At 36.3% G+C, this 25,810-nt stretch overlaps 1 protein-coding gene and 1 long non-coding RNA gene across 3 annotated transcripts; both read left to right on the top strand.

Annotated features, from left to right (window-relative positions):
* Positions 1 to 7,433: 7,433 nt before the first annotated feature.
* LOC147476590 (uncharacterized) lies at positions 7,434 to 9,779 on the top strand. 2 transcript variants are annotated; one of them, XR_015207265.1, is made up of 4 exons: positions 7,434 to 7,922; positions 8,012 to 8,077; positions 8,231 to 9,283; positions 9,699 to 9,779. It is a non-coding gene; the product is annotated as an uncharacterized LOC147476590 (long non-coding RNA). The 2 variants fall into 2 exon arrangements; XR_015207264.1 differs by having other exon boundaries at positions 9,692 to 9,779.
* Positions 9,780 to 21,188: 11,409 nt separating this feature from the next.
* LOC147476589 (triose phosphate/phosphate translocator, chloroplastic-like) lies at positions 21,189 to 25,548 on the top strand. The gene is made up of 11 exons (XM_086585775.1): positions 21,189 to 21,418; positions 21,860 to 22,300; positions 22,457 to 22,484; positions 22,767 to 22,866; positions 22,954 to 23,049; positions 23,822 to 23,934; positions 24,038 to 24,115; positions 24,367 to 24,483; positions 24,764 to 24,842; positions 24,947 to 25,047; positions 25,373 to 25,548. Exons 1-11 carry the CDS (start codon positions 21,189 to 21,191, stop codon positions 25,388 to 25,390), a joined length of 1,401 nt encoding a protein of 466 aa, XP_086441901.1. The 3' UTR covers positions 25,391 to 25,548.
* Positions 25,549 to 25,810: the final 262 nt, after the last annotated feature.

Here is a 25,810-nt window from a genome sequence, read left to right as displayed (position 1 = left end):
GCAAAAGTTCGATACGAAAATTATTTGCCTAAGATTCGAAATATTTAACAATAATACTTTTAAATATTCAGTTCAATAAAACGCTAACGGCAAAAATACGATATATGTGTTTTAAACTGGTATAATACGAATACATTCTTTTAAAATTTGGCTATATATTTTACATTTAAAACTTTGATATATAAGTATATAACATTTTTATTTTGATTTTTACAATTTTATTCATGAAAAAAATAATACAAATGTCGAATTTTTTGTTCTACTTACTATTACTAACACAAACAAAATTAAAAATGTACAACCAATACTTCTATTCCTGGTAAACAAGATTGCTTTTGAGTTTTGATCTTCAAGGCTATGACTTCAAGAACTAAAAAGTGGTGGAATATGTTTTCTAGCTATGGCTTAAAGCCTTCAAGAATTAAACACATGCTTTTTTTATTCTTTAGTCTAAACATTTAGGAGTTTTTTAATCTTTACTTTTTTAGTCGGTTGAGTTTTTCCAAGTATTAAAGTATGAGAGTCTCCATTTCCAGTTTCCAACTTTTACAATAAAAGCCCGTTTTTTTTAATTTCAATAATTAGGACATTATAATTCGGCAATAATAAGCCCAGCCAAAAAAATTCCCTTATTAAAGGGTATTGCTATATACAGACCCCATATATCTCAAGGCAGACCCCATTTAAAAAAAATAATACCAGATATGTCCCTAAATAATCTCTTAGGGCAGACTCCACTTAAAAAGTGAAAACACATAAATTTCAACTTTTGTCTTTTTACTCTCTCTCAAGAAACTTTCCTTAAACCCACCTTTTTTTTCCCCACTCCTCTCATTTTCCAATCCAAATAAATTTAACCCACACATCTCTTCTTTCTCTACACATATTTATCTTCCTTTTCAAATTCTTTTGTTCTATTTCTATTTACAACCCATCTTTTTGTTTTTCATTTTTTTTTTGATGACATTGAGTGAAATGGAATGGGCATATGATGTTTTTAATGTGAAAAATGAACTATTTAATGAAGAGAAATTTCAATCAAGTGACCAAGATGGCGACCAAGATGAGGTAACTCCATATACAACTATTGTTCATAATGATTCCAATATCAATTTATTATGAAATCATTATGAGGACGACTTGTACAAAATGTGATTACAAAGTATTTATGCAAACTCAATCTATAAGGACGATCTCTTCCGTTTAATGGTTGATTTGAATAGTGAGTGTTGGGAAATGGGAATAGTCTTATGTTCGAGATGTCCCAGGCCAACTAACTTTCTAAGACTCTGGCGCCCCAACTGGAGCGACTTATGAAGCATTAGACAGTCTAATTTGGCCGTCTCTTAGTTACTTTGATAGATATCCTATATTTTTCTTATGACAAATTTTTAGCTAACATTATAATTCACTGTAAATGTTATAAGATCATCTATACAGTCACAATGAGGTACCAATTGATGCACTTCGGACTTCACAAAATTCAAATGATGTTCTCTACATCATATTGTTATACCTTTCTCCCTATGAGATCTCCAGTGGATCTAAACAATGTTAATGTGTTTGGGATCGGTTATGTTAATAGTAATCATTACATTAAACTAGATTTGGAAGATGGTTGTCCAATTCCAAAAATAGTGTTGTTTTGGAGCAGGAATAGTCTAGAAATAGCAAAAGGCTGGGAAATTCTAGTGAAAACCCGTGTGGAGGCATTCCAAGGGTTGAATGTTCAAGGGATTGCTCAAGCGGAGGCTTTCGAAGGAGATCCAATTTTTGTCGATTAGTGTAGTTGGGCAAATAGATGTTTGAAATATTTTATACTTTTACAGAGGATACATGAAGAAACATTTTTTGAGATTAAAAGTTTTTGTAAAGACTTTGATAGAATGGAATTGAGTTTCTTATATATTTTGGAATCAAACATTTTACATATTTTAATTTTGATGTTTCGATTTTCATTGTTTACATGTATTGGTCTGAAACATTTTGCCAAAATTTCAAATTAGTTAGAGTTTTAATTTTGATCAAAACTAACCTAAAAATAAAAGATGTTGAAATTAGGCTAACTCCGTGTGCATTGGATGGTTGGACTGGACCATTTTATAAAGATAGGAGATTGTGTTGGGCCTGTCTTAAGAACAGTTTATTGGAACCAACTTTAAAATAAAAGACGTTCAGATTAGGCTAACTCTATCTGCATTTGATGGTTGGACTGGACCGTCTTAGAAAGATAGGAGATTGTGTTGGACCTGTCTTAAGGACGGTTCATTGGAACCAACTTTAAAATAAAAGATGTTCATATTAGGCTAACTCTGTTTGCATTGGATGGTTGGACTGGACCGTCTTAGAAAGATAGGAGATTGTGTTGGACCTATCTTAAGAATGGTTCATTGGAACCAACTTTAAAATAAAAGACGTTCAGATTAGGCTAACTCCGTCTGCATTGGATGGTTGGACTGGACTATCCCATCTCGTTTTGGATAGCTAATCTAAACTATTTAATTGGTCAAAATTGGTCAATTTTTAGTAATTCACTCAAATTTGGTTCACAGTGGCTGACAAAATCTTTATTTTAAGACAATAATTAAAAAAACATTACTAACCATTGTTTATATACCTAAATGTTACATATTCATTTTATGGTCTTCCCCACTACACTATATGAGCTAAGTTCAGGGTTTAAGGTTTATGGGTAAGGTTTTGTACTTTACAGAGATGTGAATGAAATTAAATTTGAACAATATTTTTTTTTCTTTAATTCAAAATTTATTATTGAATTTTGGCTCACAAAATTATTTTTGAAATTTAAATACACGACTCAGTTTTGGGTTTATAAACCGTTTAGTTGGTCAAAATTGGTCAATTTTTAGTAATTCACTCAAATTTGGTTCACAGTGGTTGACAAATTTTTTATTTTAAGACAATAATTAAAAAAACATTACTAACCATTGTTTATACACCTAAATATTACATATTCATTTTATGGTCTTCCCCACTACACTATATGAGCTGAGTTCAGGGTTTAAGGTTTATGGGTAAGGTTTTGTACTTTACAGAGATGTGAATGAAATTAAATTTGAACAATATATATATTTTTTTCTTTAATTCAAAATTTATTATTGAATTTTGGCTCACAAAATTATTTTTGGAATTTAAATACACGACTCAATTTAGGATTTAGTGTTTTGGGTTCAGAGCATATATATAGTGAAGGAAAACTTTGATTCAAATTTTTTGGTCAATTGATTTGTAGTTTTTTATTTTATTTTTTTCATATGAAGTCTTGAAGTCTTGAAGATGAAATTGAAATTGAAATTTCCCTCCCAAATTTTAAAATTTGAATTTGAATTTTAAATTTTAGTAAAATTTCGAACACAATATTTTGGTAATTTGGTTTGTATTCTTCATTTCATGTTCAATACAAATTGAAAACATGAATTGAATTGAAATTGGAGTTAGTGATAACACAAAACCAATTTGAAATTCAAAACACAAAATTTAAATTTAAATTTTTTGCCCAAAATTTCAAATTGGATTTTAAATTTCGGTGAAATCTCGAAACCCGCCCAAAATTTGAATTTGAATTTTGAAATCCGACCTTATAGTAAGTTGCACCGAGATATTTTGTCAAAATTTCAAATTTCAAATGAAGAGAGATGTGTTGGTCAGAATGGTTCAATTCAACTAACTTAAAAAGAGTAGATGTTCACATTGGGCTACTCTATGCCCCCTTTTGTTAGTTGGAATAGACCGTCTTATACATAGACGAAATGTGTAGGTCCTGCATTAGGAATGGTTTAATTGAACTAACTTATATAAACAAAGATGTTCCAGTTAGACTATCCTTTTATGCCTCTGTTGGTTGGACTGGACTGTCTTACACTTAGATTAGATTTTGCTGGCTAGCTTTGTTTGGTTTAGTTGGTTGGACTAGACTGTCTTATACTTAGATTAGATTTTGCTAGTTCTACATTTAGATCGGTTTAAATAAACTAACTGAAAGAGAAAAAACGTTCACACCAAGCTAGCTTTTCTGCTTTAGTTGGTTAGAATGGACTGTCTTACACTTAGATTAGATTTTGCTAGTCCTGTATTAAGATCAGTTTAAATAAACTAACTTAAAGCGACAAGACGTTCTCAACTGACTAGCGTTTCTACTTTAGTTAGTTGGATTGGACTGTCTTACACCGAAAGGGATGACTTAAAACTGATACTCTTAGTGTAAATGGCCACCATGATTTAATAGTTAAACGTAAACATTGGCTAGTCAAATTGGCATGGTTTAGGTAGGGCACAACTTCTTTCTTTCCCATTTCCACTTTTGGCCTTGACGTTGATACATCGTCCAACATTTTCTTACATACTGGTGAGTGGTGACAGATACTGGATAGTGTTGGTTCTTATACATTGTGTGCTTGCTTTTCCAAAATTCAAATGTTTTTTAAAATTCCTTTGTTAAAATTCAAATGTTTTTTTTACTTGTAGATAAAAGTTCAAATAAAGAGAAAAGGAAAAGGATTCAGTCTTCTAGCGAACAAGACGACGAGGACAATGATGAAGTAAGAACAGCTTATTTTGTGTTTCTTGATAGTTTACGAGTTTATTATTCTTACTATTGTTTTATGTTTTGAAAGGAAGTCCAAGCAGATTTTATTTTTTTTGACCGAAAAGCCATGATTTCAAAGTGGAGTAAAGATGTTGTTGAAGAATTACCTTGACGATAAGGAGTGGGATTTGAGTGGTTTTGTGGACTTGATACTTGGACAGCCCGGCCGGTTGGTACCGTGATTAAAATTGAGGGTGATGAAGACAATACTCCATACTCTATTGTTTTCAAGGCTTTAATTTGGGACGATCTGAGGCAAGCATCATTGCTTTACAGTTATAGTTCATGTATAATGTGTGGGTACTTGAGTTTTTGTTCTTAGCATGATCATAGATGTATAATGGAAATTAAGGAGTTTTTGCTCCAAGTGTCGGAAAGATGTTACTCGTGATCTGAGAGTGCTTTTGGAAAAGCAAGCACACAATGAGTGGTTCTTATTTTAGCAAGAAATGGGGCTCAACCACTTGGTTTTAATCCAGATGAGTGTAAATCCCTTCCTATCGGCCCATATCACATAACCCCCCTATTTATCGGCCCATATCACATAAACCCCCCTAATTTCCAATAACAGCGAAATTCCAGTCCGATTTCTATTTCCTATTTTATTTTATTACCCGTTTTACCCTTTTTCCATATTCATCATAATTTCGACCAAGAAGAACACCGATTCATCTGGATAACAAAGGGAAAAGGATATAAGATCAAGTACCATGCAAATGGATACGAGAAAGATCCGATTGAAATTGAATTCACTCCTCCTTTCAGGTGCGTTTCAGCCTTTCAGGTGCGTGTCTTTGTTTGAGATAATCTTTTATAAATAATATATTCTAAACTTATGATTCAATGACCTATATAAATTGTTTTTAATTGTCAAGCTCATCTTGGTCTCACCGATCACATTGTTTCCAAGGTCTCATTTCTTTAACATTTTTTTTTACTCATTTATGTTGTGTTTATTGATGAATGGGATGATGAGCTTCTTTCAATTTGACAAATTTATGATGAATGGGTGATTTCAAGAAACCTTATTTGTTTCAATTTAGATGATTTCGATGTGATTGATGATTGCATTTAACTTGATTCGAGGTCTGAGTTTTAAATTAACAAAATCTTAACAATCTTCACTAGCGAAGAGTCAACAGCAAAAAAATGGATTACCCAAGTTCAGAAAGCCTACCGTAACAAAAAGAAGAAAGCCCAACCACTTATCGTTGGTGTTCAAGTGTTTCGTGAACTCAGCCACACTAAGAAAGGTATCGAAAACAACCCTTATGACTACTTATCACTCTGTATCGGTTCCCAATGTCTCGTTTACGAACTACCAAACCTAAGCTATAATAGTGGTGGACTGGTGGTTACCGTGGGTATTGTCGTTATTATAGAGTTCCCCAAGTTATGAAAGATGTTTTTACTGATTCGAATGTGATATTTGTGGGAATGGGTATTGGTGTTGTGTCCAAGAAGATTGAGAAGGGCCAAGAGCTGAAGATCGGTCGAACTGTTGAGGTTAAGGATTTGGCTGAGAGAGTTAATGGTTAATGGGAGAGGGATAGATTTATGCACGTGAAGAAGAGTGTGGATGAGCTGAGTAGGATGTTGTTGGGGAAGGAGAATGGTATTCTGATGAGAAATGAGGTTGTGTTTAAGAATGAGCTTGAGAAATGGCAAGATGAGAATAACTTTGGGATTACTAGTGAGGAAGCTATGGATTTGACTGTTGATCATGAGGTTGGAATGGAGTCCGAGTATCTGAATTTCATTATCAAGGGTGTTGCTGAAGGTCCTCGTTCAAGGTGCATGGTATTGTCTTGGTTATGTTAGTTAGTATGGTAGGTTATGTTTAGGTTTCGTTTTAACTTTTCAGTATTTGCTTATGATGAACTGCTTTTCTGCTCTATTGAAAAATGCTTGTTTCATTTCAATGGCGTCTGTTATCATTACTTTATTGTTTTGATCTGGAATGATGATGAATCGATATGATGGTTGGAAATGGTAGCAGGTGGTGTAATTTCATTGGTTTGATGACGTGTAAAGTAGGATTCTTTGTAACCTGCAAATAAAACAGCACACACACAATCCGCACCTCTTTTCTTGCTGCCCAAGGTGCCAAGGAAACTGCAGGATTATGTTGTAGACTGTAGAACCTGTTCAAGCTCCTCTTTCTCGTCGTCCGGCTGGCCTTGGTGGGCGCTGCTCCATTGATTGCTCATTTTGATGTTATATAGACACATTTTGTAAAACTATATTTTGATCCACTGAATTTTTGTAGATGTTTTTGACATTTGAGTTCTAACCGGTGTGACGCGGGTTATGGAAATATGAATTTACATATGCAAATATGAAGTTACATATGTGAATACAAATTTACATATGCAAATATGAAATTTCATAGACGTTTTTTCTGACATCTGACAGGTGACACAGGTTATGTAAATATGAATTTTCATATGTAAATATAAATTTACATAGGATGACGTAAGCTCGGTTTGTCCTTAAGTCGAAATTATAAGTAAAGATTTATGACGTCAGCCCAGTTTTTACAAGGGTATTTTGGTCTGTTTTGGCTTTAATGTTATGTTTTAAATAATAGGGAGGTTTTATGCATGTGTTCGGTTAGAGGGGGTTTTTATGCTGGTTATATATCAACCAGGGAGATTAAACCCAAAATCTGCTTATTTTAGAGGAGTTGGAAGAAAGAGAACAGCGGCGGAAGAAAGTGAAAAGTAAAAAAAGAAAACAATGTTTTTTGTCTGGAGTCTGCTTTGAGAAAATTTTAAGTTTGGGGTCTGCCTTGAGAAATAATGGGGTCTGCCTTGAGAGATATGGGGTCTGTATATAGTCCTTCCCTTATTAAACATCATCTTCCAAATATTTGTCGTCTTTATTCGTTTTATAAGGGAATCCTTATAATACGTGAATAATTCGCGAATTAAACGGGCGAATTACAAGCTATAGTTAAAACTAACCAACCGTTTTTGCAAGTCTTAAAAAACACTCTTTCTTTCTTCACTCTGTTTTTTTTTTTTGCTCAATCCATTTTTCTTCAATGGAGTCAACAGTGCTAACTAACATTACCACCATACCAACTGGTCTACTTCATCTTCGAAAACCAGTTCGAGGGGAAAGTGTTTCGTTTACAGTAGTGAAATCCATTGCACGTGATGTTAACTGGTGGTGGGAATTTAATATGGGGAGGACAACTTCGACCAGCATTGTCACTTGAGAAGTCGATCACCAGTTATTAAGACTTCATCTGTAAAACATTTAGCTGCTGCGTCTTCTTCCTGTCCAGCTGAAGGAAGCAATGGAGGGTGAGGTCCGTTTTTTTGATGAATTTAGTATAAGTCTATATTTCAGCTTAGTTAATCTAACCCAAGCTTCATTTTTGTTGTTTGTTTATTGTAGGGTAGTGAAGGTTGGGTTTTTGGAGAAGTACCCATTTTTAATTACTGGATTCTTCTTCTTCATGTGGTATGTGTAATTTTATTTTATTTTTTTTATTCATTATTTTATGTTAGCACTGTTTTTTAGTTATAATTAGTCAATTGTTATTATCTGTGTTTGTGTGATTTAATATTTGTTTAAGTTGGTGAAATGACAGAATTGTCCTTTCTTGTTTTGCAGGTATTTTTTGAATGTGATCTTCAATATACTTAACAAGAAGATCTATAATTAGAATGTGTTTTCTGTCCTTTTCTTGCATCTATTTTTTTTTATTGAGTCCAATTTTGTATTTTTTTTTCAACCTATTATGTGCATGAATTGGCAATTGTCACAATTGTTTAATGGATTTTAAAGTTTTATTGCCGAAATCCTCAAAAATTTTATCTTAAAGTTAGGAATTCAAAATGGTATTCTAGTATACGTACCTTAAAAAAATTGTTGGAAGACTATAATATTACCATTATACTAAAAAATCATTACCTAGTTCAGTGCCAAGCTAGGTTACATGGACACGCCATATTTTGAAAAAAATCTGTGTCGGATACGTATCCATGTGTCCGTGTTGGACACACACGGACACATATTGTATTTAATTTACCTCGAATTTCTGATTTACCATCTAATTTAATAAATTTATAATTATTAAAAAATTAATTAATTATTCCTATCCGTGTCCCCGTGTCGATCTTCAACTGCTCGCCGTATCCGACACCCCGTATCCGTGTCGGACACCGACATGCGTACCCGTGTCAATGTAACCTAGGTGCCAAGTGTGTCAGAGAAATTGTGGTTTGATTTTTGAGTTCCTTGTTATTTCAATCTATTTTTTAAAGAAGAAAAATGCATTTGTTAGGGGATGTTTGATAAAAATTCTATGGTGTTTCTAATAGTAAGATATTAACCTGTTTTACTATAGGGATGTGCAGCTTTGTATTTGTGATACACATATTTAACCCCATTAGGTAGACTTTCTCAATGAGTTTTTCAAGTGAGAGAAGCTCTGACTTTCTCACACTAGAAAAGACTTGACCCTGGTTACTGACCATAGAAATTTTGCTTGGTTAGGTAGTTTTATGTAGGTTTTGGAATTCTTATCCTCAATCTGCAAGCCTAGTTAGTTACTATTTGAAGTAAGTTTGTAGAGATGGATCTTTATGAACTAGAGAATCCGATTTGTACCAGCAAGCCTCATGAAAAGAACAAGCTAAGGAGACACAAGTCCAGGCAATGGGGGTAAGTCTTCCTACACAGACATTACTAAAAAATCCTCCCCTGCTTTCGAATCTTTCAACCTACCTATTCCAGAGAAAATGGGAGAATATCCAGCTATTACCATCTCCCCCAAAGCTCTGGAACGATAAAAATTTTGATAAAAATTCTATGGCGTTTCTAATAGTAAGATATTAACCTATTTTACTATAGGGATGTGCAGTTTTGTATCTGTGATTCACATATTTAACCCCATTAGGTATACTTTCTCAATGAGTTTTTCAAGTGAGAGAAGCTCTGACTTTCTCACACTAGAAAAGACTTGGCCCTGGTTACTGACCATAGAAATTTTGCTTGTTTAGGTAGTTTTATGTAGGTTTTGGAATTCTTATCCTCAATCTGCAAGCCTAATTAGTTACTATTTGAAGTAAGTTTGTAGAGATGGATCTTTATGAACTAGAGAATCCGATTTGTACCAGCAAGCCTCATGAAAAGAGCAAGCAAGGAGACACAAGTCCAGCAATGGGGGTAAGTCTTTCCTACGGACATTACTAAAAAATCCTCCCCGCTTTTGAATCTTTCAACCTACCTATTCCAGGAGAAAATGGGAGAATATCCGCTATTACCATCTCCCCAAAGCTCGGAACGATAACAATTTTGATAAAAATTCTATGGCGTTTCTAATAGTAATATTTAACCCCATTAGGTATACTTTCTCAATGAGTTTTCAAGTGAGAGAAGCTCGACTTTCTCACACTAGAAAAGACTTGACCCTGGTTACTGACCATAGAAATTTTGCTTGTTTAGGTAGTTTTATGTAGGTTTTGGAATTCTTATCCTCAATCTGCAAGCCTAATTAGTTACTATTTGAAGTAAGTTTGTAGAGATGGATCTTTATGAACTAGAGAATCCGATTTGTACCAGCAAGCCTCATGAAAAGAGCAAGCAAGGAGACACAAGTCCAGGCAATGGGGGTAAGTCTTCCTACACAGACATTACTAAAAAATCCTCCCCTGCTTTCGAATCTTTCAACCTACCTATTCCAGAGAAAATGGGAGAATATCCAGCTATTACCATCTCCCCCAAAGCTCTGGAACGATAACAATTTTGATAAAAATTCTATGGCGTTTCTAATAGTAATATTTAACCCCATTAGGTATACTTTCTCAATGAGTTTTTCAAGTGAGAGAAGCTCTGACTTTCTCACACTAGAAAAGACTTGACCCTGGTTACTGACCATAGAAATTTTGCTTGTTTAGGTAGTTTTATGTAGGTTTTGGAATTCTTATCCTCAATCTGCAAGCCTAATTAGTTACTATTTGAAGTAAGTTTGTAGAGATGGATCTTTATGAACTAGAGAATCCGATTTGTACCAGCAAGCCTCATGAAAAGAGCAAGCAAGGAGACACAAGTCCAGGCAATGGGGGTAAGTCTTCCTACACAGACATTACTAAAAAATCCTCCCCTGCTTTCGAATCTTTCAACCTACCTATTCCAGAGAAAATGGGAGAATATCCAGCTATTACCATCTCCCCCAAAGCTCTGGAACGAGGCCTGGATTTCTGTAAACACTGCCTTATAGGCAAAGTAGATATGCAAAAAGTTCCTATTGGTAGAGTTAGGGCTCCGACTAAACAAAAGTGGAACCCGAAAGGTGACTGGATTATTACACCAATTGGGAAAGGATTCCTCTTTATCCGCTTCTCAAATGTGGAAAACCTTAACAAGGTTTGGTCTGGAAGATCTCACCTCTTTGATGACACTCCACTTAGGCTTTGCAATGGACTCCAAACTTTAATCCCGAGCAGCATAAACAAACACACTCTCTTGTTTGGGTTCGCCTCCCTGGACTGGGGCAAGAATACTGGGTTCCTGAAATACTAATGTACGTCGATCGCTCGTGGAGTAGGCAACCCCATGCTCATTGCTGAGAAGACCTTGAAAAGAGAACTTGGCGATTTCGCTAACGTCCTCGTTGATGTAACTCTCTCCAACCCCATCCTTGACCAAGTGTATGTTAGAACTCCTAAGAAAGAATTCTTGCAGGAAGTGGAAGTTGTCAATTTGCCAAAAATGTGCAACCACTGTAAAGTGGTAGGGCACATCGTTATGGAATGTAGGAAACTGAGAGGGATCATGGCAAAGAATGATAAAGGAAAGGCAGTAGTGGTGGACACAACTCCAAAAGATCCAGAACTGCAGCCACAAGCTAGGAAAAGGAAAAGCAAGGCAAGCCATTGGGTTCCTAAACATGTGGCAGGTGGAGGAGTGAATTCAGGCAAGGATGATACTGTATATGAGGTAATCACGGAGGAACAAATTGATATCGTTAATCAAGTGGCTGTTGAAGCCAATAACCAAATAGTAGAGATTATTGAAGCTTTTGCTGGTGTAGAAATGAATGAGAATGTTGATTTTGATGTTGAGACCAGTGACATCACTACTACAGAAAAGCTCATATACCACTGTTATTTACAGTGGTAAAAAGCCTTTAGCCACTGTTTTCATACCGTGGTAACAACCACCGTGACAAATACTTCTAACAAAACCGTGGGGAAAAGTACCTCTTATATACCACGGTTTTAAATAAAACAGTGGTATTAAGATTTACAACCCGTGGTTAATAGTCCGAAAAGTTTGGTCTTATATTTACAAACCGTGGGAAATAGTGATAATATATACGACGGTTGTATACAAACCGTAGGTTATATAAACTAATTATACCTCGGTTCTTATCAAACCGTGGTGTATAGTCATTACAAACCGTGGGTTATATAAATTGTTTATACCTCAGTTCTTATCAAACCGTGGTTTATAGTATTCTTTTTCTTTTTTTTTTTCTTTTTTTTTTATAAAAACCCCTAATTATTTGATTCTAATCATATTCATTCAACCTGCAACCTGCCCATTTTCACCATATATATCCACACTGGATTTAAAAATACATTGCTCAAATAAACAATTCATAGTGCAACACAAACAAAAGAAATAAATTTACACATCCAACACAAAGACATTGAATTACTAACACAATTTGAAAACAATCCCTTCCCAATCGAAAACCCAAATTATAATCAATACAAATATATTATAAAAAACCTCCAAACCAACTTATTCTATTTTGTTTTGCATTCGAAATAACTTCACCAAGAACATCCTCCTCTATGTTGGCATTCTCGTCCCAAGAACATTCAGCCAAGATTAAACAAAATTTGGTCACCCTACAAAAGAAATAGTCGTGATTAAAAAAAATAAAATAAAAAGTACTCATTCAAGGATCAAAACAATTAAAATCGGTGGCATATATTCATTCAAGGAATTTACCCCCCGTGGACTCTTTAACAAGCAAGCTTACAAAAAAAATGCAGCATTTGGCACCTTTCTAAAGACGAAGGTAAGTGAATGCATGATATAAATAAATATGCTACAAGTATATAGAGCTCGGATAATATAAGCATAAAGAACCCGGATAATACCTTACTCAAAAGTTGATGATCGCCGATTGAGAGCATGCAATTTTTTTTTTTTTTTGGTCTTCTTGCTTTTTCCCCCTTCATCGAATTGATACCCTACACAACACACCCAACAACAACAAAATGATCTATCGAGCTAGGGAAAGTGTCACGCCCCAAATCTCAAACAACTATATACCTAAGATACATGACTTTTTCTCGAAAAAAAATTTAGCGAGAATCTCCTCTGTATTTTCAACATTTCATAAATAAAAATCCTGTCATAACCTGAAAATTTAAGCAATATACTTCTCATTGATTAACCCAGCTACTTAACCGTCTCGACCAATGCCAGAGCAGTTAAGTAATCGGTTTGCAAAATGAGATCACTACGACTTAGTACGCCAAAGTACTTGAATGTCTCGACTAATGCCAGATCATCTAAGCACTTCGTACAAAGTCATTATCGAAAACACAAGTTAAATATATACATCCAAGTCCCATAACTATCAAAAAGTTTACATCCTTAACAAATAGTACTTACTATAAAATTTTCTAAATGAGATACGAAAGACGTTCAAAGATAATAGCTACGGACCTTAGTCACCTTTTAATACTTTTAACCAACAAACTCTTGTAAAACCTTTCAGCAAAGAGTGAAACCCAATATATGACAAGATTAAAATAAGAAGAATTAGATGCACCAATTCATTCAAAGCTTTCTTTTCTACTTTCTTCTTCTGTGTTCTTGCTGCCCACTCCTACCTTTTCATGTAATTATATTGAGGTGGATGAGTGTACCCTCGAAATTGTGAGAGGGAGACCAAAGAAGAGAAACCCCTCCATTACCACAGAGAGAGAGTTCGCGGTCCTCCTTTTCAAAGACTCCCTAATGGATTCTATTGCACTCCTAAATCCACCTTAGGCCCATTATCGGAAGTAATGGCCCAACTCATTCTTAAGCCCAAAAATGTGGGGTTTTACAGAAAGAACTTGCCAATGTGAAAAGATTAATTTACCAAACTATTATAGAAGGTTTTAAAATACTTTAGAAACAAAAACACCACTTCTACAAACCTAGGAAAAAAACAATTCTCGTGCATCAAAATGTACTAGCAAGCCATGGACCCAACATAACACACCAAAAAAGCAGGGGAACATTAATCTAGATCTATTTGGTCTCATTCTAGATGAACATGCAATGTAAGCAATAAATAGATTCGTCAAGTACACGAAGCTTCGTGGAGGAGATTGATTCAACTATTTTTCATCCGGAACCGATGGTTTTGAAACTTCACTAGCTTTATCAACTTCCATTAATTAGTTCTTGTGGAGTTCGAGATTGGGATCGAACTCGAACTTGTATTCCAAGATAGATTGTTTCTGATCTTTGATTCTCATAAATTTAAAAACAACGTCTGTAAGCTCTTGGATGCATTTGGTAGTCTCTTCTCATTTGAATATAAAAGAAAGGACGTAATTAAATAATATGAAGAGAAGTCGTGGTTCAAAGAAGCAAGAACAAGATATTGTATACAAGAAGTTACACTCACAAGATTTGCTATCGCAACTGTATGCAATGTCTGCATGGGTTAAGAAAATATATTAAGTTCAGTTAAGTAGTTTAATTTGCAGATGGAAGCTAAAACAAACCTGCTCTATTAGCAACAATATATCTTAAAAAGAAAGCACAACCAGGCCAGCACTATAAAAAATTGATGCTGCCGAACTTATCACAACATACTTGACCAGAAAAATGCCACTGAAAAAACATAAGACTGCAAAAAACTTATATAGCAAACACTAAAAGAAATCGCCGGATTGATCAGCTAATCTTTTTTTTTACCTTGTCCTCCATCCGGGCATGAATCAGATGCTCGCCCTCGGAAGAGATCACTAGGAAGGAAGGATTCAGATATACTACTACGAAAGTAAAACTAGGAAGGATTCAAGTATTTCTTTCAGTGATAAATAATGAACAAAAGAGCTAAGATGCATGCATCTGGAAAGGATAGCACCTCACCTTCCTTCTTATCCGACTACTTAGTTGACCTATTTTAGATATTGAATCCGAAGATAGGAATCTTGAGCTTCATCTTTTGGATCACTTCTACCAACCGGAAGAGAATGCCATCTTACAAAATCTTCTAAGATGCACCTGTGGTTTGGAAATTTTAACCCACAATATTTAAAACATGTGAGTTTAGATATTGCTACCATTATACAAATACACAAACTAGCATCAAGGCAACTAAGCACCCTAGGACGCCCAAAATAAAGAAAAGGTTCAGACTTATACTTCACCTTGAAAGCTTGCATGTCGGAGAGGAGTTGAGAACATCCAAAGACCACAAGTGAGAATTCAAATATGGGGATTGGTTATTAAAGAAAAAAAAGTACAAAGATGAAAGATGACGATAATATTTATGCTAAAGGGTAAAAAATTCAGACCCCTTTGATGAATCAGTTATCTCTTCACTACATTCAAACACTAAAAGTTCAATATCACCGGGCAAAAGAAAAAGAAAAAAAAAACAAGGCGGATCGCTTGCATTTTTAGAGAGCGGGTGACAGATTGTATCTCGGGTTGTTTTGCTTATTTTTTATGCTCTTTTTTCTTTGTACTCATACGCCTCCTCAACCTACATGGTTAGGTTACCAGATGGTTGATGAGCTCCAAGTCGAAGAACAAGATCCCCAGTGCTAACTCTAGCATAAAGTGCAGAGCTTGAGCCAAGAGAAACCCTTCTCCGCCCGGTGTTTGGACCAACTTCTCTCATTATAGATGTAGTGAATCGAGAGGCCATGGAAAGCAGCGAATCTTCTGGAAATACAACAATTAATAACCTGCAATTGTTGATACAAAAGACAAGTATTGAGATATGGACTTACATCTAGTGGCACGTGGGAATCGGGGCTGTCCATCGAGACCATAGTCTTTAACTGCATATTTTAAGGATTTATCAATTACTTTTCCATGTTTTTCATATAGTCTCAGATTAAAGATTTAGTAATACTTGGTATCAATGCATTCCAACAGATTTACAATGCTAAATTAATCCTATCATCACCAATACTTAAATCAAAATCAGCATATATTAACAAGTGATGAAAACCGAACAATTGAAGTCCAACGGTTGAATGTGATGGAAAGTCTAGTGTGACATAGAGTGGTCTTTCTATAGAATTAGATTCACCACCACCCCTAATTTATTAACTTGCAAAGACCAATATCTAATAGTATATGATTCTAATTTTCATCGGACAAACATCAACACGAAAAACAAGAATTCATAACAATTACATCACAAATCTTAATTGATAAAGGACTATCGACGCGACATCGACGACAATTCATATCTTTGGGTGAATGCTAATGAACCGGATGTCTACATTTCTCGGGTTATTACGATTCTTGCTAGATTTATTTTTACTATTTTGATACATCATTATGGAGGTTGAGGAGCCAGAAACTCATGCCCCGAACCCCATTTTTAAGCAAGAGGGAAAACTAAACGGAGCGGTTGGCGAAGATTAGAGGGAAATCGCCGGTGACTCGGGCTCACACTCCCTTCGGGAGGTTCGATTGATCAACTGTTTTACGACACGAGGTAGATAACAACAATAGATAGGAGAGTGCTTTCAAGCACGAGCAAATGAATGTTGAAAGCCGAGTCGCGAGTTCTTTCTAAAAAGTTGATGACTAGGGGCAATATCAATAGAAAAAGGGAAGAAAAAGACCGGGCTGTGGGCGGATTGAAGAGAAGAAAAAGATTCGGAAGAAGACCTATCAATCATCAATGATTGCTTGAGATATTTAAAATGTACTTCACTCTACATCTCCTTATGATTCTTCAAATGAAAGAAGAAGTAATTGCAATGTACCGAACTTCGAACCATATCACTACTCTGGAATGCTCTTGCCCAACCCGCCACGTCAGAATCTATCAGAATGGTTGGGTCATACCTGCCATACAAGAATCTATCAGAATCTATGAACAAGATGGTCTTGTGTAAATGAAATTGATTGTTAAATTAATTTTCTTCAAGTACTACCAATTCCATTTACTCGTGGCGACTCTACACCAAAATAATGCCATTTTTGAAGGGTCTTGAAGCTTCCTATTATTTGAGACAGTCCTAACAACAAAACTATATGGAGGGGCACCACCAATTTCTCTTGGAAGAGATGTCATCATTGAACCGTAAACATTCTTCCTTCCGGGAAAAGGTCCCCTGCAAATATCTCCGAGTTGATGAACCAATGAGTGCTTTCTCAAAAGTTGTCAAGTTTTTCATCAAAGTTTGAATCTTTGGACTCCCTTTAACATGGGGGTTAATCCAATTTTTGATTTGGGGTAGAAATTTTTTGTTCCATTGAAATGGAAATTGAAGAGAATGTGATATTGTTGTTTGGAGGAGATAAGAGAGTGTCGTTGAAATCAGTGAAAAGGTTGTCGAAATTAGTGAGACTTTAAAGGTAGGCGCGCAGTCGGGTTTGGAGGTGGAAGACCAAGTGATGCAGAGAGCTTGTTCTTCATTTTTGAAGGTAGGGTGCGGGGTTTTGGTAGGCTGCCTTTGTCCACGGTATCCAGGCTATTTTGCAAAACATTCGCCACCTTTTTTGTTGAAACTGTGGGATATATGAATACCGAAGCACAAATTAACTGATTTTGAGTCTTTCCGTGGTATATGGCACTTTATATGCCACTGTTTTATGAGACTAGTGGTATTTGCTTGTACCGAAATTAGAAAAGCTATTCTTACCGTGACAAATGCCTATTAGCCACTGTTATTAGTGAAACCGTGGGATATACTCTTTGACCTACCGTGGGGAATGAGCATTTATGTAGTAGTGCATCAGTGCAAACAATGAAGAGGAATATGTTAAAGAAATTGAAGTGGAGAGCGAGATCGAGCCCTTAAATGGTATTGAGGCCGAACCAGCTGGGGACGGGTTGACCCTAATGAAGATGTAGAGGTTGAATTTCACAATGAAGATGAGGGTCTCAAAGCCAATAATAATTCTAATGATATTGGTATCGCAGAAGGTGGCAATTTGGTGGTGGATACTACACAAATGCCTAATCTGGCCAACAATCATTTCTCTGCTCTTAGAACTGAAGAGGAGGAAAGCTCTACACCAAAAGGATCTCAAACATCTGCCTAATTTTTCCTAAGCCCATGTTGAAGCTAATATGGTAATTGAGCTTCTTGACAAGCAGAAAACCCCAGAAAATCCTTTAAGTTGGGTTGATGCCACTGAACTGGAAGAAGGAGCTTCTAAGCCTGAAGAAGTGCAATGGATACAACAAAAGAGAAAAGGAAGACCAAGACTTACAGAGCATGACAAGCAAGAGAGGCAGAGCATAACAACCCCACATCATGTAAAGAGAAACCCAAATACTGTTATGACTAGGTTAAGATCTGCAGTAAGGCCAGCAAGATAGGAACCAAGTTCCATGAATAATAAGAACCACCTTTCTTAATGAGGTGTTTTTTTTGGAATATCAGAGGCATTGCTAATGCCAAAAGCCAAAATAGGCTCTCCAGCCTTCTAAAGAAATGGGATCCCGACTTGGTTGGAATTGCAGAACCCAAAACCAATTCCGTCCCTACAAGTTTTTTTTTCAAAACCTTGGGTTTAGTTCAAGTTTCTCAAGCAATAATAATGGAACTGACATTCCCAGTCTTTATGTATTTTGGAAAAATTGTTTTGCAACCCTTCATCTTATTGGCAGTTCTAACCAGCAAATTACAATAGAAGTGCAAGGCTGTATCATCTGCTTTGTGCATGCAAGCTCACTTTACATACACAGAAGGAATCTTTGGGCTGAACTAAGCATCATTTTGGGTAACACCCTTCCTATTCTTATTTTAGGAGATTTTAACTCCTATATCTCTCCATCAGAAAAGAAAGGTGGGCTTGTCTGTCGACAGTAGCTATTGAAGGAATTTAGAACATTCATTAATGACAATTTGCTGGTGGAAGCTCCGATCCTAACAGTGGCTACTTGTATACATGGTATAATAAGCAGAAAGGTCCCAGAAGAATCTTAGGAAGATAGATTGAGCTCTTTTTAACTCTAGCTGGTCTACACTCTTTCCCACATGGGTATACAAAGTCTTGTGTCAGATATGCTCTGATCACTCACCTATTGTAGGTTGGCATGAAGACCTCTTGAAACCTAGAAATGCACATTTCAGATATCTAAACATGTGGACATCTCACCCAAACTTCATGGACGTTGTTCAGGAGAATTGGCAAGCTCAGGTGGATGGAAATCAAATATTTAACCTCTCTCAAAAACTTAAAAGGTTAAAGGGTGCCTTGAAATCCTGGAACAAAAACACATTTGGTCACTTTAAATTGGAACAAAAATAAAGGAGGAGACATCGAAGTTGGAAGATATGCAGAATCAACTTGAGCAAGATCTAAGTAATGAAGATCTAGCCATGGGGATTATGAACCAAGAAATCATGGTGGAGGAACTTCTCGAACAAGAGGAGCAATTTTGGAGACAGAAATCAAGAGCTAAGTGGGAAGACAAAATGGATAGAAACACACAGTTTTTTCATACTCTAGCCAACATAAGGAAAGCAAGATCATACATGAAGGAGATTACCAACCAACATGGTAAAATTTTTACGTCTCAAGATGATATTGCAGACTACATAGTGCAACACTACAAAGAGAAGTTCACAAGAGAAAGTTTAATAAATGATCCGGAGCTTATAATGAAAATCCCACAAACAATCACAGAAGAAGACACTCAGATGCTAACCAGATTTCCTTCACCAGAAGAGATCAAACAAGTGGTTTACTCTCTAAATCCCGATAATGCTCTTGGGCCAGATGGGTTCGATGGCCATTTCTTTCAAACATGTTGGAGCATAATTGAAGCTGATTTTACTAAGGCAGTAAACTACTTCTTTAGAATGTCCAGAGTCCCTCAAAGCTTCAATGTAAGTTTCTTGGTGTTGATACCTGAGGAGAGGAATGCCACTCACCTGGGAAGGTATAGACCTATATGCTTATCAAAGTTTGCTTATAAAGTTATCACTAAGATTCTTGCATCTAGACTTGCGCCAATAGCTTCAAAGGTGATCTCAAAAGAACAATATGGTTTCATAACCAATAGAAACTCTCATGAAGCCATTGGACTAGTGTCAGAACTCATAAATGAGCTCAAGGTGAAGAGACATCGTGGCAACATAGCTATTAAGATTGATTATTCTCAAGCTTTTGATACTTTCGACTGGAATTTTCTTTGGGAGGTATTAAAGCAATTTGGCTTCAACTCCACCTGGATCAATTGGCTACAAGGTGCACTAGCCAATAGCTCGATATCAGTTATGATTAATGGAGGTCTCAGAGGATACTTTTCGGCAGAGAGAGGGCTCAGGCAGGGGGGGGGGGTGGTCCTTTATCCCCCCTTTTATTTGCATTTGTTGAAGATTGTCTAAGCAAGAATATTGAATGGCTTGTCTTGAATAAGAGGATTAAGAGAATGGTGGTACAACCCAAATACTCTAGTCCGGCTTAGTCACCTCATGTTTGCAAACGATTTTTTTTAATTCTGTATGCAAACAGGAGATACCTTAGATCCTTGATGGAAATCATAGACATCGATACCAAGAAGCAGCTGGGCAGTATATTAACAAGGAAAAATACAAGATGTTTCTTAGCCAAATGGAAAATGATAGAAAGAGAGATATATAAGGACTACTAGGCATCACAGAAGGTAAGCTCCCAGAGACATATCTTGGTGTACCTTTGAACACAAGCAGAGTTACTAAAGCAGTTTTAACTCCGTTGGTAGATAAGATTAGAATGAAAGCTACACTTTTGTCTTTTCAAGGAAGAGTGGTACTGGCACAACATGTTCTGAATAGCATGCCAATTCACAATATGGTTGTATATAAGTGGGCCTACATCAATTATAAAAGAATGTGAAAGAGCATCAAAAGAAACTTTATTTGGTATGGAAATCCGTCAAGCAGGAAACTAGTTACAACATCTTGGCAGAAAACTTGCAAGCCTAAAAAAGAAGGGTGGATAGGAATAAGGAAGCTGAAGGACATCAATCTGTCGATGATCATGAAGATGAGTTGGAGCATAGTCAAGAGCGATTCAGATTGGGCAAACTACATGCAAGGAAAATATAAGAATAGATCAGGAGAATGGAGTACCACAAGGCATTCAACTATGTGGTTTGGAGTTAAATGGGGACTTAAAGAACTTCACCAACACTTATCCTGGATAATTGGCAATGGAAAAAGTATTCATATATGGATTGATAATTGGTTGGGTGTTGGAGTAATCAAAGACATGCTGCCAATTGATCAGAGATTTTGGTTGAACTACAATGCTAAACTCAGTGACTGCATACACTAGAATCAATGGGCATTTCCACCTCCACTAGTAATCATTTTGCAAAGAATCGGTGTTGATTATGAATTGATGCAACAACCAGATGCTGACAAAGGATGATGAGATATTATGGGAGCATTCACCAACAGGTAAGATTACGGCAGCGACAGCTTATGAAGTGGTGAGACAAAAAGGGGCCAAACCAGTTTGGGCACCATTCTTATGGAAAGCCAGTTTGCATCCACGAACTGTAGCAATTAGCTGGAATTTTTTTGGAGGTACTATGCATACAGATGACAGATTACAGGCCATGACATTTAAGATTGCGTCAAGGTGTGCAGTTTGCCTACAACATTGCGAATCACAAATCCATATTTTGTATGAATGTGAGTTCGCAAAGAAATGTTGGGAGTCCCTTTCAATCACCTTCCAATAGCAACAACCAATTATGAACCAACAAGATCTCTTATAGGCATGTTCAACATGCAGCTCTATGAAGAAGGATTTGTGGGCAGTAGCTTCGGTAACATGTTTAGTCTATATATGGAAAAACATAAACAAAATGGTGTATGAAGGAAAGCAAGCAAACTTCAATCTTATTTGTAAGAACATAAACACTGCCTTGAGAAGGGCACACAAGTGGACGAAAGGTACAATGTCTAGTTCTGACACTATTTTGTTGTTGAAATTAAACATAGAACCCAGATTATCAAGAGCCTCCCAGATATTAGAATGCTATTGGTTTCTACCACTCATGGGCATTATGAAAATTAGCACGGATGGCGCATCAAGAGGGAATCCATACATTGTTGGTTGGGGAGTTGTGGCAAGGAACTATCTGGGTGTTGTTTGTGTTGCTGGAATTGGGGGTTTAGGTGTGGAGACTAGTTACATGGTAGAATGTCACGACATTATAGAAGGTACAAGGAGAGCAGTTGAGCAAGGATGGAAGAACATATGGATAGAATCAGACTCACAAGCCACTGTTTATGCCTTTCAGTCGAACAAGGTGCATTGGAAGTTCAGAAATACATGGCAGAAACTAAAAACACAACTAAATTGGGTGAACATCACAGGCACATGGAGGGAAACCAACTTTGGAGCTGATTCTTGTGCTAATGAAGGATGTACTCTTGCATGTGGAGGCCAGAGATGGTGGACGCATAGACCAGACTTCATACAAGCACTAGAGAACCCCAATGCAACCTACTACAGGTTTACATAGAAGAAATCTAGAATGGAACCCCATCCATCGCCACACATGATGTAACATTAAATTTATTTTCTAGTAACTTTTTACCTTTAGTACAAAATTACCCTTTAGCAAAAAAAAAAGTATCTGTGATTCATTTGGCTGTACTGTTTGGTCAGCTGGGCTGTGGGACTTCCAAAGCGTGTTGTAAGTGAGATTGTAGTTAACTCTAACGTTGAAGAAATTGTTATTTTGTAGAATATTGATGGACGCATAAGTTGGGTTTAGAAAATTTGTTTGAGTTTGGCAGTAAGAAATGTTTATTATTAGCCTATGAGATTTTTCAAAAAGCGGTGATAGCTTTTGGCTTTCCCCCAAGGTCCTTCAGTCTCCCTATTACGAATATTGCATCAATTTATACTCTCATATATTGTGCACAATGTCATTTAACATCCTTTGTGAATGTAGCCCATGGACACAAACTAACTCAAATTGCTCATTCCTGTTGCCGTATGCCATGCATTGGGTCACGTGACTAGCAACATCTCGTTTGCTGCAGTTGCAGTTTCATTCACTCATACAATCAAATGTACGCAAATGTACACTTATGATTGGAAATATATCAAATTTACCTTTCTCCAGAAAACTTCCTCAGGTTGACTTCAATTCATTGCAGCCTTGGAGCCCTTCTTCAATGCATCTGCATCTCAGTTCATACTTGGACAGCAGATACCCCTCTCACTGTGGCTATCTTTAGCCCCCGTTGTGATTGGTAAGCTGGAAACTTTTTGTTATCTATCCTGGCATCTATACATTTCAGAAAGCGCCATTGATTTTTTAGTGCTCGAAGTCTGTTTCCATTCATGACTGAAAATTTTGAGTCATACTATAACGAGCTTTGACAAGATTGTATTGAAACTAAATAGATAATTATAACGATTTCTATGTCTGGTGTTCCGAAACCAATGTTGTACTCCCCTCCTCTCACTTGAAGTTTTAAAATATTTCTCGGTGTACTAGTGAACCACAATGTTGTTAGCTTTTTATCAGGCCAAAAAACATTGCAATCCATACCAACATATTTTTCGTATGCGTCATCTATCATCGTTCTTCAACTCTCTGACAACATAAAAAAAAAACGAAAGCTCTGCACTCCCTCAAGGACAGGGGCACTTGGTGTCCCTTCTAGTAAGAATGGGGACATGGTTGTCAGTCATGCCTTCCTACGATCAAGGTTCGATATTTCTGGTGTCCTTGGTGTAGAGGAACTACATGATCCTTCCTGACCTGACCTTTGTGGTTTAACTCTACGGTGGTAACTATTCTGTAGTCAGGCTATATGTATGTGTGAAGACATGCCTGATACTAAGAATGTTATTCAAATGCATTTTAAGTAATTGTACTAAAACCTGAGAGTATCTATTTTTGTCTTGGCAACAACTGGGTTTTTTCTTTAGAAGCTAAGCATTTCTCAGTTTGTTATAGGTAAAAATTAACTGCAAGGTTACTTATTTTTCTATGAACTGTATCTTCGGGAAATTCAGGTGTGTCTATGGCATCTTTGACTGAGCTCTCATTCAACTGGCTTGGCTTCATTAGCGCAATGATTTCAAATATTTCATTCACTTACAGGAGTATCTACTCAAAGAAAGCCATGGTTATCTCCCATATGATTTGTATTGTTTTATGTTTTATGTTTTATATTACCTAATTAGACTTTACTTGCTCTCATTTTATTTGCTGATACTTACTTGTTGCAGACTGATATGGATAGCACCAATCTGTATGCTTACATTTCCATCATTGCTCTTATTGTCTGTATTCCACCGGCTATCATTGTGAGTATCCTCAGTCAATTCTCTGTGTCAGATTTTTTCATATGCTGACGAATTAGACATATGCCTATACACATTTGATACGATCTTAATTTATCATCCTAATTAAGTTTTAGCTTTTCTTCATAAGTTTTACAATTAATGTGTACTTATTCCTACTACAAATGATACTTCCTAGTTCAAAGGATGTCTTCCTCTTATATAATGGAGATATTTTTCCTGATCGAATATTCTTGTTGGCTTTGATGTTACAGTTGGAGGGACCTCAACTGATGAAACATGGCATTAGTGATGCAATAGCCAAAGTTGGTATGACCAAGTTCATTTCGGATCTTTTTTGGGTTGGAATGTTTTACCACCTTTACAATCAGGTATTTATCTTACTAGTATACTGCAACACAATTGTAAAAAGAACTGATAACATGGTGGTAATGTTGGCAACCTCATTTTAAGGGATAGGACAAATATATTTACCTGGACATTTAAGTTTCCATTTAGAAAGCAACCATGACAAACTTATATATATCTCTGTACCGAAAGATGATATTACTATCTTCTGTCGTAGTAGTCTCATGATGCATAATGTTGTATTATCTGCTTCGAATGATGATCTCAACGATGAACCCCTTTTTCCCCCCGTGACTGTTTCAGTTGGCAACCAACACCCTCGAGAGAGTGGCACCTCTTACTCACGCAGTTGGCAATGTATTGAAACGTGTGTTTGTGATAGGTTTCTCTTGCTTGGTTCTCCAGTTTCGGTTCTGCTTGATCCCCAGATATTCGTCAATTTTCACAAACGAGGTGCCGAACAGGCTAACCCTAAACTTTGTACAGGCAACAAGATTTCGACACAAACAGGCATTGGAACAGCCATTGCAATTGCTGGAGTAGCAATCTACTCATACCTCAAGGCCAAGATAGAAGAAGAGAAGCGGGTAAGTCTTGACACTTGTTTCCTTCCATATATAGGTGCCCCAAGACCTATAAAGGGTGAAATTGACTTATCAACCTTTTTATTGGTTTACCTCATGAGCTTCCCATCAACAACACATCCTCCGTATATGCTTGGATTCTTAGTGCCTTTGGCAGTACTCCGGTTTTGAGTTCCCATTATAATTGAATTACATACCTGAACTCCGGACAGATTTTTTTAATTTGTCTATAAACAGAATACTATTTCAGGGTACTGGTCACTTACTCCATACCTAAAGGTCACTGGGTCAGGTATCTAACTTACACTTTTTGTTTTCATGGTGGCAGCAAAAGAAAGCTACCTGAGAGCAAACGAGCTATATGTATTCGGAGAAACATTTTGTGGTGTAAATTTCAGAATCTCATCTTTGTGGTTCACAGTTATTTGTAATTTTTGCTTACTTTGATTTGGAATACACTCCCATGCGGACAGAAAATAAGGGTCTCGCAGTATTTATCTCTAATCATGCATTAACTGTCAGGAGTTAATAAGAGTGTTTTGGCAGTGTTAGAAACATGTTTGTGAATAGAACATTGTCAACATTATCATTCAAGCTGCAGATTGACCCACCAGTTCTTGATTCTTATTTTCTTTTCATAGTTTGAGCTGAGTTTTCTGTCATAATAGTAAGTTTATTGGCATATGTATATACCCCTGCGTTAGACATTCTACTGTAAAATTTTGGTTGTTTTTCAGTTTTCTCGTAAGTTCATGATTATATGTAT

The sequence above is a fragment of the Coptis chinensis genome, chromosome 9, assembly GCF_015680905.1.
Source record: "Coptis chinensis isolate HL-2020 chromosome 9, ASM1568090v1, whole genome shotgun sequence".
Lineage (NCBI taxonomy): Eukaryota > Viridiplantae > Streptophyta > Magnoliopsida > Ranunculales > Ranunculaceae > Coptis > Coptis chinensis.
Note: the sequence above shows the minus strand (reverse complement) of the source record. Positions and strands in the feature narration are given on the sequence as shown.

Excerpts from the sequence above, each read along its gene's own strand:
- LOC147476589 (XM_086585775.1), top strand. The coding sequence starts at position 21,189 with ATGCTGACAAAGGATGATGAGATATTATGGGAGCATTCACCAACAGGT. Across the intron at positions 23,050-23,821 it reads TTTAGCCCCCGTTGTGATTG|GTGTGTCTATGGCATCTTTG; the intron begins GTAAGCTGGAAA and ends CGGGAAATTCAG. Across the intron at positions 24,116-24,366 it reads GTATTCCACCGGCTATCATT|TTGGAGGGACCTCAACTGAT; the intron begins GTGAGTATCCTC and ends TTGATGTTACAG.